Source organism: Zootoca vivipara, chromosome 11, assembly GCF_965207765.1.
Source record: "Zootoca vivipara chromosome 11, rZooViv2.hap1.1, whole genome shotgun sequence".
NCBI classification, from domain to species: domain Eukaryota; kingdom Metazoa; phylum Chordata; class Lepidosauria; order Squamata; family Lacertidae; genus Zootoca; species Zootoca vivipara.
This window is the reverse complement of record NC_142594.1, coordinates 30541083-30554365: the sequence shown is the minus strand read 5'-3', so window position 1 is coordinate 30554365 and position 13283 is coordinate 30541083. Positions and strand designations below refer to the sequence as shown.

The 13283-nt window shown below is 49.7% G+C and overlaps 1 protein-coding gene and 1 long non-coding RNA gene across 4 annotated transcripts in view; one reads left to right on the top strand and one right to left on the bottom strand.

The window, feature by feature from the left end:
- The window catches only part of LOC132592860 (uncharacterized), a 63482-nt gene that overhangs the window by 48143 nt on the left and 2056 nt on the right, over positions 1-13283 (bottom strand). The gene's annotated exons all lie outside the window — the stretch shown is intronic.
- DLX6 (distal-less homeobox 6) lies at positions 5904-12644 on the top strand. Of its 2 annotated transcripts, XR_009558394.2 has the most exons (4): positions 5904-6943; positions 8931-9124; positions 10518-10669; positions 11335-12644. XR_009558394.2 is itself a non-coding variant. In XM_060280755.2 (3 exons), exons 1-3 carry the CDS (start codon positions 6364-6366, stop codon positions 11584-11586), a joined length of 1026 nt encoding a protein of 341 aa, XP_060136738.1. In that variant the 5' UTR covers positions 5904-6363; the 3' UTR covers positions 11587-12644. The 2 variants fall into 2 exon arrangements, 1 of the variants encoding a protein (XP_060136738.1); XM_060280755.2 differs by lacking the exon at positions 10518-10669.

The following is a 13283-nucleotide window of genomic DNA, read 5'->3' as shown; positions in this document are numbered from 1 at the left end:
TTGGAGAAGGGATTGTATTGTAGCTCGGTCGTCGAGCATCCGCTGCGCACGCAGAAAGGTCCCAGCTTCGACCGCTGGCATCTCCAGGTAGGGATGGGAACGACTCTCATCTAGAACCTCCGCAGAGCCTGCCAGCTTAGACTATGCGGAGCTCAATGGACTAATAGCCTCTCTCCAACTTAAGGAATCTTCTTGCGTCCTTAAACCCAGAAAGACCTTCCAAGCAAATGTGCAAAGGGGTTTGTGTGTCTGTGTGTCTGTGTGTCTGTGTGTGTGTAGATCTTATATTTGACAGGTTTGGGGGCCTCGCCTTTGACAGTTCATGTTCAGTTCCTTACAGCTACTACCCCTCCAAAAAAAAAAAATCCACGGGAGAGAAAGTTGCCGGCTTTCTCACACGGTGCGATTTATTTCGAGACCCGTGTAAACGAACACCAAGTTATTCCTGCGGATTCAAAGGCTACTTATACAGGTCTAATTTCCTTAGAATGAACCTCGTAACTGAGCTCGTCTTAGCAACCAAACACCCTCCCCGAGTCAGGCTTTTCCTTGCAATGAGGCCTGAGGAAAGCCGCTGAGGAAACCAAGGCCAGGAGCTTTTCGTAACGGTGGGATGAGCGGAGAAGAAAAGAAAATGGTTTAGAATAGTACTGTACACTATCTCTGTGCTTATTCTGTGTGCAGTTTCGCTTAATGGATTTATCTCTCCAACTCCCTTAAACTAACGAGTGGTGTGCAACTAAGTTTTACTCAGCGTAGACCCAGCGAGGTGAGTGAACATGCCTAAGTTGTGTCCAGGAATTTCTGTAGGTCTACTCTGAGTAAAAACTTAGTTGAATGCCATCCAGTGGGTCTGAATGTAACAGAGCCACAGGCCAATCTCACCCATATCCTGTGGGGCGCCATATCCTGAACAAGTACAGGATCTGAAATAAGTCTCCGCCGCGGTGGGGGCTCCTCCCCCAGTAACCGGACTTCAAAGGGTCATAGCCTCGATTGGGAAACAAACCCTTATTTATTTAGGAGGCGCTTACTTCCAATGAAGCTTGAGTAGGCTATCTCATACTAAATCCGGATTTGAGGTGGGGAAGACAGAGAACCTCTTGGCTTCGGATTACCCTTCTGGGCCCTTTACATTCTGGCCTGCTAAAACGAAACGTTTCCCTTCGGATCTGACTAAAACAGAAAGAGGGAAATTAAGGAAGGGGGTGTGGGGAGGAGGGGATGGGAAGTAGCAGCGAAACGGTGCTTTCTGTATAGGCCATAAATGCACAGCGTGCGTCTTTTGTGGAAAAAAAAATCGCATTTTTTCCATGTGGGTGTAGAAGGAGGGGAGGGGGAGGAAACCCTACCTAACCACCCACCCACCCCGCTGTCACTACTTCACACCCACCTCCACGGCTAGGCCCGGGGTTCCTCCGCTTCGGGACCAGCGAGGACAGCTCCACCTACCGCCACTTCTCCCCGAGAACGACCTCGCCTTCAGATTCCCCAGGGGCTTCCTCCGCACCCTCCCTGGAAGGTAATGAGAGGTTGAACCAGGTATCCCTCCGGGGTAGGCCTCGCCCTTCCTTCTCCGCTGGAGAACTGGGGACTAAGGGATCGATCCAAGGGTGGCTGGGGGGGGGGGATTCAGCAGCAGGAGATCTCCCTCGCAGGCTTGCGAAATTGAAGTTCGAAACAGGCAGGAGGCACATTTTAGCTGTGTCCCCCAAGCGCCGCTTCCTAAAGATGTGAGAGGCTCTTTCCCAACAAGATCCTGAAAACAATAAATATTTACGAGCAGCAGCGAGGCTCCTCGAAGTCAAGAGCCATTCACACCAGCCAATGGGAGCTTCAGAAAGTCACCGCCAGCCTGGTGGATTTGGATAATGGAGCAATTGCCAGGATAAGACCCAGGGAGTTCAACCAGTTAGGGGTGGCGAGAGGAAAACCCTGGTGAGAAAAATCGTTCGGGGAGTTTGTCGCTGCCATTGATCCATCCATCCTAGACACATTAAAGAGAGGTCGGCGCCACCTGTGCGGATGTATTAAAAATCACCATGCAGATTTTGCCAAGAGTTGTGTTTGCCTATAGCCGCGTATGTTAACAAGAGAACCGAAAGCATCAACAGAGCCAAAATAATAGCAACTGGTCTGCTTTGACTTAAGAGATTCGTGATCACAACCATGCCTGGACACCTAGTTGCTGTAGTGTGGGTGCCAGAACAGGGATGGCAACATAGGTAGAATGTTATCTTGTATTTGGGGCAATTCCACCGCAGGTGGGTGGGTATGCAAGCTTTCGAGCTGCACCGAGTTCTTCCGCCTCGTGTGTACCTTAGAAGTTGGCGTATTTCTATATCAACAGATATAGACCAATAAAAGAGATCACCTTACTATGTGTATGTGTGTGCATAGCGCGTGTATGTGTCTATTACGTCAGTGATGGAACAGAACAGATAAAGGATATACACCTCGCCGAGCATTTTAGAACAAATACAGAAAGGTCCCCATTCAAAAGAGGCGAGTGAATAGATTGATACAAACGATAATTCTATACACATTTCTATATAGGGATTCGTTCCCTTGGATATCACAAACTCGCAAAGAAAGGGGGGGGCAGTTTACCCACCAACATATTTGCCTGGTGAGCCGCTTATGGAACTCGCAGCCTCTTCCCCCGCCCCGCTCCACGCGCGCGCGTTTCTCTCCTGATTTTATTTCCTTGGAAATAAAACCGCTTGACGATTTCGCTCTCATATCACCTGCTTTAACAAAGGTTCGTGTGGCAGGACACAAACACATATATACGTAGCCACAGACGGATCCTGTGCATGTTCACTCCGAATTCATTGCCAGTGAGTTCAAATGCGGACTTACCCTCAGGTAAGCGAGCATAGGAATTGCAGTCCTAGAAATGCACCGGGCAGAGCTTTTCAGAGAGAGAGAGAGAGAGAGAAATAAATAACACCAACAGAAACTCTTCCTAACCCTCTCCACTCTCTTCCTAACTCTCTCCACTCTCCAGTGTTTTCCGAAAAGCAAAAGAGAAACGCGACTGTTCTTGGCACCTGCAGAAAACCGCTTCCCCGACGGTTGTTAACAAGAAGCTGGAGGGTATAAAGCAATAAACCTGCCAAATCTACCTGCGCGTTAGTTACACCCTAAGAAGAAAGTCTCTCAGAAAACTGGCAGGAGAACGCTAGTTGGACCTTCGCTCAACTCGCTTAAATATTAATAATCGCGCCACTCCATAACCACTCTTTCCCCACCACCACCCCAGTTCTTCCATAGGACTAGGAACATTTTTTATTTTATTTTTTTAAAAGGCATTGGAGATTTGTAAATGCCCGTCTCGAGTTACCCTATTCGAGTGTCGGAGTATAACTCTTGTTAAGAACTCCGTGAACAAGGCAAGACACTTAGAGCTGCATTCAAAGTTACTGAACCGACTCCAGAGACTCCAGGAGTTAAACGCCGAGAAAAATGGGGGGAGGGGGAAACCAGCACATCATCTCTGAAAGAGGCACGCACTCCCCCCCCCACTCCCTGTCCCGTGAACAAGTTACCCAAGAACAGAGCGGTGATTTCTCTGCCTTACCCATCTCAAAGCGCAACCAAACCTTCTGAACGTAAAACGCAACGGGCAAAATGGCAAGATCCGTGGGATTCTTAAGAGCCAACTATTTGCTTAAGGTTTGTCGTGACCTGGCGAGAAGGAAGGCGGGGGAAAGACAGAGAGACAGACAGAGAGCGAGAGAGAGAGAGAACCTCTTCTTGATCCTTCTTAATGCCAGGCCTTATTTTAAAAAAATAAATACTTGCCAGATCTGCAACAAACAAATCTCGTAACAATGTCATCTCACATTTTATCCTTGGTCTGGATAAACTTTCCCCCTCCTCCAGGAGAAAAGTTGCCGATGCACGGAAAGCCAGCAGGTTTATCAGCCTCTCCAACTTTCTCTAGCTTCTTCTCTCCCCCAACCTTGAAAGCGGTCTGGTTTTTCCCTCCTACCTGACTCCTCTTCCGTAAATCTCCAAAGATCCTAATGTTTCTCTGCTTAGTGGACGCCAGATTTTTTTTGTCTATAAAAAGAAAACACAGGCTGACTTGTCCCCTAAAACGAGAAAGCGATAGATCCGCTGGCGTGTTGGTTCCAACTTAATGTCTTTCCCCAGTCCATCTTTGCGAGAGATGTGGCGATACCACCTGGATGTTCTGCTATAAATCCCCTAGCAAATAATAAATGGATTAATAATAACAAGGTATGAGGTTCTTTTTATAGAAAAAAATGGGAGAGAATTGAAACTAAATGCGGCAGTTAGACAACCATTTTGATAAGAGGATAATTGAGGCGACACTGGTGTATAATTAGAGGATAATTTATGCTATATCCACTTTTATTCCACCTCCCAAAATAAACCCAGTCCATAATCATTACAGGCAAATTGTTCTGAATTTTATAGCTGCAATTTGAACAAAGTAGTGCAGTTAATCATGGGAGATTTTTCTCTCTTTCCTTTTTGTGTATTCCTGATTAGAAGTCTAATTGCCTCCTTTCGGAAAGGAAAAATAACTGCGAAGCGACTCTATTTTTATCATTAACAATGTTGACAATAAAATAAAATCAACTGGAATTGTAATCGAAAGGCAAATTTAGGGTGAAGGCACTTTTCCTCGGGTGGTTTATATTGCAATCAAGATTTGCCAAACCACTAACCGCATGTCTCATTTGCATATATTTGAAAGCATTACAGGAGCTTCTGTTTTCAATAGGGGGGGAAATGTATTACTGACAGATCTCTGAGGATTCGCCCTCGGAGCAGGATGCTTAAAAAGCAGACACTACTGTACTGATTCAAGGACAGCGCTCAGACAACCGAGTTCGCGCGCGCGCGCGCGCGGAGGGGGTGTTTGTGTGTTTTAAATGAATCCTTCCCCTGGGCACATTGCATCATCAGGAAAATACCTCAGGAAGGAACCCTGCTAATTTTGTCCAGAAGAACTCTGAGTTACCATCCAGGATTCTAGACCATAATTTACAGTTCATTACTCGGCACCGCTTTGGCTCTGAATGCCAAGGCTGGACAGTGTTGTTGTGAATCCTAACGGACACGTGCGAGGCAGCGATAGCCTGCGATGCAACGCCAGTATGGAAAATAAATGCACATTCTTCTTTTTAATTGGGAAAAAAACCCATAGCTCATTGGAAGGCTGCTTGGCTTTGTAAAAACGAGGGTGCTACTTCGGAGCGCAGCTTTGTTATGGTTGTATGCACCGCAAAACGCGCGCGCGCGCGCACACACACACATATGCACCCCAAGCGCCTGCCTGCCTAGCTGGCTGCTTCTCGCTCGCTGCGAGCTCTGAAGTTGTGCAGAAGGTGGGCTCGCGCTGACGCCAGTAGAAGTGCCCGGGCTGGGTGACGTCACGGGCGGAGTGACCAATGGGGAGGCGCTGCCCTTTGGAGACCAACCATTCGACTTGTGGCGTTTTCTCTCTTTCCACCTCCCCCCACCCACTCTTCCCGCTCCCGCTGTTGTTGTGTGTTGTCGTGCGCCTTCCCCTCCCCCTGCTGCCTCAAGTCGAAAAGCAGAAGCACAACTTTATGAAAGAGAATCCACCTTAAAGAGAAAGGGGGTTATCTCTCTCTCTGCCTTTGCCTTAAACTCCCTCAAGGTTTTTTCCCCTTAATGAGGGGGAAAGAAATTACCAAGCCAAAAACCTAATAACAAACCCCAACCGGGGGGGGGGGGGGAGAGAGAGAGAGAGAGAGAGAGAGAGAGAGAGAGAGAGAGAGAGAGAGAGACGGGGGAGAGAGAGAGACGGGGGAGGGTGCGAGAGAAAAAGAGGCAGTGTGTGTGTCTGAGGTAAATAAAAAAATAAAAAAGCAGGCCCCCAAATGGAGGGAAAGAAGAAGCGTGAGGGGAAAAGCCCCGGGAAGGACTAAGTCTGCCGTTCTCTTTCTCTCTCTCTCTCTCTCTCTTCCTGGCCCCCCTCCTCCTCCTTCATTCCCCCCCTCTCTCCCTCCCCAGCGCCTCTCTCTCACACTCCTCCCCTCCACCCCTCCCTCAGTTAACAAGGCCCCTCTCCCCCTATTGCTCTCTCTCTCTTTCTCTCTCTCTCTTTCTCCCCCTCTATCTTTTCCCCCTCTCAAACCTCTCTCTCTCCCCCCCCCCCGCAGCTTTCGCTAAAGAAGAAGAAGAAGAAAAAGCGCGCGCGGGGGGGGGAGGAATAGCGCGCGAGCCCCGTCGCTAATTCCCGCCCGGCGCAGGCTAATAGGCTCCCTCGAAGGTGGCGGGAGCGCGAGGGGGGCGACGACGACGACGACGACGCCGAGTAGCCGGGCTGAGGCGCTCGTCGCTGGCTGCCCAACTTGGATGATGACCATGACTACGATGGCTGACGGGCTGGAGGCGCCGGACTCGTCCAAATCCGCCTTCATGGAGTTCGGGCAGCAGCAGCAGCAGCCGCCTCCGCCGCCGGCGCCTCAGCAGCCGCCTCAGCCGCCGCCGCCTCAGCCGCCTCCTCCTCCAGGGGCTCAGGCGCCCGGCGGCGGCGGCGGCTCTTCTTCGCACTCGGCGCAGCAGCAGCAGCAGCAGCAACAGCAACAGCAGCAGCAGCAGAGCTCGCCGGCAGCGGCCATGGCGGGCGCGCACTACCCGCTGCACTGCCTGCACTCGGCGGCGCCCACCTCGCACTCGCACCCGCACCACCAGCACCCGCACCACCATCACCACCATCACCACCACGCCGCGCCCTACCCGGCCGGCCCCGCCGCCGCCAACTCGTACAGCCACCGCTCGCTGGCCGCCGCCGCCGCCGCCGCTGCAGCCTACCCCTACGTGAGCCACGCGCAGCACAGCCCCTACCTGCAGCCCTACCACGCCGGCGGCGGCGGAGGAGGAGGAGGCGGAGGAGGCGGAGGCGCGGGCGGGACGGCGAGGCCGGACGACGCAGGTGGGTGACACGGGAGGCAACGCGTGACGGAGCGTTCCCACGAGACGGGCGCGGAGATGCCCGGGCCGAGCCCCCGCGGTCGGCCCGCTGGCTCCCGGCTTCCTTTGTCTCTCCTTTCTTTCCCGCATACCCTTCCTCTCCCTTCACTTCCTCTCCCTTTGTCTCCTTTTCCTGCTGCACTTCCCTCGCTTTCCCTCCATTGCCTGCCTCCTCTTCCTCCTTCTCTCGCCACTTTTAACCTTCCCTCGTAAGTTGGTAGTTTCCAAATCAATACGCAGGATTTGCGGGGGGGGGGGTTTGCTACTTTGCATGGGGATCCCTTGGCTCTCTGCCGCTCAGATCTCTGTTTGAAATGACATCTCCTCACCCCGATCCCATACAGGTTTCATTGGGAGGGTAACACCGCCCCCCAATAATAATAATAATAACCACAACAATTCGCTTCCAGAGGACTTGCTTTCCTGTAAGCGTGGTTCGGATTTCGCCAACTCTTTCCTGGATTCCCTTTGCTTGCGGATCCTGAGTTTCCCTCTGGGATCCATCCACACGCGTGCCTGGACGCAGGCCGCCGGCCGACGCGCGTGGGGATGCTCAGGCACGTGTGTTGTGTTTCGGGGACTTCGAGGCGCTGCCCTCCACTTGGAAGCTGCCCATGGACTGTGTGGATTGAAAACCTTAAGCGAAGCCGTGCTGGCTTTCTTCTGCGATAATGTAGCCGTCCGGAGGAACAGGAGTGTTTTGTTTTTCCTAGGATGTTGTTTGCATAGCCCGCGGATGCCCTCTCCACGACGGTGGTCTGTGCAGGACGAAGAAATGCGCTTAGAAAGAGCGGCCGGGCCGTAGCCCATCTCCTGCTACGGCGGGCTACTGCCATAGTCGGGGGGCAGCGCAATGCCACCAGGCTTCTTTGGGGAAGGAATTGCTCTGCAGCCGAAGTGAGAAGGGCCACGATTATTCCGTCTTCGTTGCTTTTGACGCAAGGTGATCAGAGAGGGAGAAAAGAGAGTCTAAAGCAGGGTTAGCGCCCGAGGGGGCCAGGTCAGACGCTGGTGACTCCTGTGTCTTGTTGTGTTGGGCATATACTACAGAGGAGAGGTGTGTGGTGTTGTTGTTGTTTTTTTGCCTTGCGCGATTTTATCACATCTTTAGCCCCCAGCCACTGTGCTTAGAAAATGACATTATAAATTACCGTCCGTGCACCCATCGGGTGGCTAACCTGAAGTAAACGTCTGGAGAAACAAATGGCAAAGTCACCGAGGGAAGACGCAGCTCCGCGTCCCTTCGTAAAATCATTTGCACCTGTACGTTGGCTGTGGAGATACGCCTACAGATCCGAAGCAGAAATGCTACCCTGCTGTTTGCTTATTCGTTGAGAAAATGCTGAGATTGGAGATTCATATTTAGGAGATACAAATTGTGTGTGCAATTCAAACACATTCCAATATTGCAGTAAATGAGACGTTCAGGTAGTACGAACTCTGCGCGCGTGTCTTTGTGTGTATAGGGAGTAAAAAAAAAACGACGACAGGTTTTGGTAAGGGAGATCAGTGCAGTAGCTACAAACTAGTTAACAGGGTGCATTTCATGTTTTCGGTTAAAACGAAGGAGTTTTGCCATGGCCAGGGATTTCTGGAAATAGCAGTAGTTTTTGATTGAGCGAAGTACTGCTTGTATTAAGAGAGCGTCATGAATTTCCTAGCACGCCTGGGTAGCAAAACTGTCAGGAAAGCGGGTAGATCTCGCAGGTCAAAGTGAATCCTCCGCCACAGAAGGCTGCCTGGGGGACTTGTCGGCGGCCTGACCTCCTTATGTACCACCCCGTGCATTTTACTGTTAGTAATGGCATGGAAATGGCTTTGTCTCTGATTCCCCACCCCTCCCCCACCTCCCCAACATGAAAAGCACCCAAAACAAAACCCGGGTTGTCTCGTAGAAGGGCTTCGCTGTGCTGGACGTCCCCTTCAAATGTGCTTTCTTTTTATTGCAGATCAACAGAAAACCACAGTTATCGAAAACGGGGAGATAAGATTTAATGGGAAAGGGAAGAAGATCCGGAAGCCTCGAACCATTTACTCGAGTCTCCAGCTGCAGGCTTTAAACCACCGCTTCCAGCAGACCCAGTACCTGGCGCTTCCCGAGAGGGCAGAATTGGCAGCATCATTAGGACTAACTCAGACACAGGTAATTCCCGGGGAAGTCCAGAAAGATCCCTGAGATCCTGGGCTCCAAGAGAAGGCCAGACCTGGCCAAAATGAAGCAGACAAATCACTATTTCCATTGGCCAAAGGCTAGGAATAAAAGCGAAGCTCAGCTACCCAGGTCGGTGGATTGCAAAAACATGGCCAAGTATGCATTGGTGAAATAGCACTCTCTCTATTATTATTATTATTATTCAAATTCAGTCTGTTTTGATGGTGCGCTGAGAAAGGTTTGAGTTCACCACTCCAGAATCTGGGCATGCATCTATTTAGTAACAGCCCAAATGTGAAGGTGATAATAAGCACTGAGGTGGAAATGAATTTATACATAACACAAAAACCCCCAAAAAGGTTGTTGGGGGGCCCAGAGGAACCTCCTCCCCATCCTTTGCTGATAGAAATGGAAATCTATTTCATACTGTGCACAGCCTCTAGGCCCGAAGAAAGCGCACCTTCCCTAGTAATATTCAATAGTAAATTATCCTGGATGAGTAACTGAAATTCAGTGCTTGCCCTTAGGCGAAATGTACAAAAGGTGATGATAGAGCTGACGATCAAAGGGAAGCGTGTACAAAATTAGAGCGAGTTAAGCTACAGTTAAATGTGGTTGGTGCTTTCTGGCTTTCCCAGCAGATTTAAGCCTGAATGACACACGAGGTTAGAAGGAAAACGATTAATTTGAGTTCATGAATGCAGAAAGGAATAATAATAATGATAATAAAAATCTTTTTTGTGGCAGTTTGTAATCTTCCGGACAGAAGAAGCAAAAACAAAAGGGATAAACCATGTTCATTGGATCCGCTGGTGGTTGCCAGGAATGTAGGCAAAGTGGGGCATTGGGGATTAGGTGCCTTATTGTGATATAGGGGCGACCTTGAAAGCAAAAGAAGACAGGAAGGTGTCTTGAAAGAGGAGAATATCATCACCACCACACATATTTAATGGCAATCCGAGTATTTAGAGCACCTAAAGTGTGGTACAGAGAAAAGGACACTGTCACCTTCCCAGCTGGGATGTTTGCAAAACGCTCTTATTTGAATGACACCTAGCTCTCTTACCGGTACATTGCTGCAGAAGGCTTGTTGTTGTTTTTTTTTAAAAAAAAAAAACAGCTGCTGCTGCTGTTTTTTTCTTTCAAACTTTCATCCACTGTTTTTGTTTTATTAAATTTTCAATGTATGTAAAGCTCAGTTTTGTTTACGCCACTTGGATTATCTCCGCGATAAGCTACAGATCACTATCTTGCTCAGGGAAGCCGATCAACTCTCCTGGTCCTCTCCTCTCCTCTCCCCTCCCCACGCCCACCCCCACCCCGCGAAATGGGCTGCTCTCTCTCTCTTCCTTTTTCTTTTGACTCACGTATTACTTCTTTATAGGCCAAGCTGGAATCCAACAAAACTGACGCGTTTGGGGATTTAAGACAATTTAGACCCCCCCTTGAAGGTGCAGCTGCAGACGGTTTTAGAGCCTGATCTTAAAACTCGTAAAAGTGGAAGTGGCACCCCTTCCTAAGCACATTTACTTGGAAGTAAGTCCAACTGATTTCGGTGAAAAACTTCTGAGTATGTGTGGTTAGGATCACGCCTCGGTCCCATCGAGATCAATGGCGCCGGTGATGGCTCAGGGCTTTAGCGTTGTGGCCCTCTCCAAAAGGACGGAGAGTTGAAGTGGGGGGTGGAGGTGGGATTTCATAATACAGAGGGAGGTTGTGGGTAAGATAGATCGCCACCTTTGCCCTGATTCCCCTCCCCACTCCGGGCCCGGAAACTGTAGCCGCGTCTTGACAATTATGCAGTAATACATTATAGAGGCTGACGATGGGTGTCCTATCCATACACGTACGCAGGTTCTCAGTCTGCGTAGGTTGCCTTCAATGGACGCGTGAAGAAGAAGAAATGAACGAGACTCACGCATTGTAACTGTCCCCCCAGATGGATATGGCCTTTCCAAACAGTCTCAGAGCAGTTTACTTAAGCAAGTCCTAATTGCGGGTGATTCAAACAATGGCCATGGAAGCGGGGAGGGGAGATAATGAAGTCCATGCCACGGAGGGAGAAGGAAGGAAGGAAAATTGAATAGACAGACATATACAGATACCTGGATGGACTTGAAACTTTCTATTTGCCTTAAGTCCCCAACCCCTCACCCCTCCTCCCCCAGCAGACCTCTCATGCCTTCTGCCTTTCGTTGCAGGTGAAGATCTGGTTCCAGAACAAGCGCTCCAAGTTCAAGAAACTGCTCAAACAAGGCGGCAATCCTCACGAGAGCGACCCCCTGCCGGGCTCTGCCACCCTGTCTCCGCGGTCTCCAGGTTTGCCTCCTGTCTGGGACGTTTCAGCCTCTGCCAAAGGAGTCAACATGCCTCCCAATAGCTACATGCCTGGTTATTCTCACTGGTACTCTTCTCCACATCAAGACACAATGCAGAGACCACAAATGATGTGAACGGGGCCAAGAGAAACAGCTCGCCGGAGGAGCCGCTGTCTCCAGCGCGGCCTTGCCAAGCTGGGCGGGGGTGGGGGGGAGCAGCGCAGCTCGCGGGGCTCTGGGTGAATCTGGAGTGTGTGGCAGAGGAAGACAGACTTGGGGCGGCTTCGCCTTCGCCTTCTCTTTAAACCTCAGCGATTGATCTTGAGCAGAAAGAGACCATTTGCGTCCTGGCCCACGTCAGATGCTCCTCTTTGGGATATTTCCTTTGGGACTCGGAGGCACCAAACCTCTCTGGGAGTACAAGTCGAAAAGCAAAAAATTTTTACAGACTTTTCCCACCAAGTCCACGCAGCAACTTTGAAACAACAGCACACAACAAAAATAACAAAACTTATTCAATGAAAAAGAAGCGATCCTATTTTTATTCACTAAACCGAGATTGACATCAACAACAAAAAGATTGGAAAGGGAGGGGCGGAGAAAGGGTTTTTGGTTTGTTTGTTTTAAGGGAGAGGATAATACTGTTTGGGGCGGAGGCGGGGGCGGGCGCAAAAACTTTTTCCCCAGTTTAATTAGGACACTTCCACGAAGTAAAATCTGCATGCTTTCTCGGAGTGGAACCGGCAGCTGTGAGGGCGAATCCACTATATTCTCTCCCACATCCATAAGTCACTTGAAACGAAGGAAGCACCTGAAAACTGACCAGAAGTTCTCCTGCGCATGCCCCACTGTAATGAATTGGAGCTGTGCCCTCATTCATTTCGGTGGAGCTTGCAGAATAAAACTCCCCACCCCCTATGTATTATTGCCGCAGAAGAAAGAGAATTTGAGCGGGGAGTAACATACATAAAAAAACCAAACAAACCCCAAAACAAAACCGCACCCCATCCTAAGGCTAATATCTCTTTCACCCACCTGCCCTCCCTTCCTGGTTGGCAGCTCTCTCTTTCTCTCGGTCTCTCAGCTGCCTACCCAGCAACCTTGTTGTACATATTGTTGAATTTTAGTTGTATATATACTTTGTATGTTTTGTCTCCTTTCATATATAGAGTAAAAGCCACAAAATGTCAAAAGAGTCCTGCATTACTCTACAGCCTTGGAAAGGTTATCTCCCCCCGCCTTCCCAGGAACCACCCATGTTTTAAATCCTAAATGCAGTCGTTTGAGATTTATTACTCGGCGGAACTGTCCTCCTCAGTAATCGTGCTTAGGATGGCAGCCTCATATAGTTCACATACAGAGTACCACTGACTTTAGCAGGGCTGCTCAGCCTGCTCTAGAGTAGACGTGTTCTGCATGGCCTGCCTGCCTAAGATTTATATAGGCAGAATATAATATAATATAATATACCGGTAACAATGGTCATAGATGTATGTCCATGTATGCCATAGATGTATCACGTCAGTAGCTAGATACATGCTTATGACATAACACACGCCCGTACACCAGTCGTAACTTTGCATCTGTTTTGCGACCTACCTATCTGCCCGCCTAACCAGTAAAAATAATATTGTGCGAAGGAGACTTGGTTTGGATCCGCAAGCCGATTTGCACCCTCTGAAACCAACAGCATCAAACTGGCTTCCTCTTAATCGACTTAATCGACCGGATTCTCTGCCTCGCAGAGAAAATTAATTGATTTCCAGAATCCCGCGGAATTTTCTTTTCCGTTTTCAACCCTGGCAGAGTGAAAGCTGCCCTCGAACTTCCTT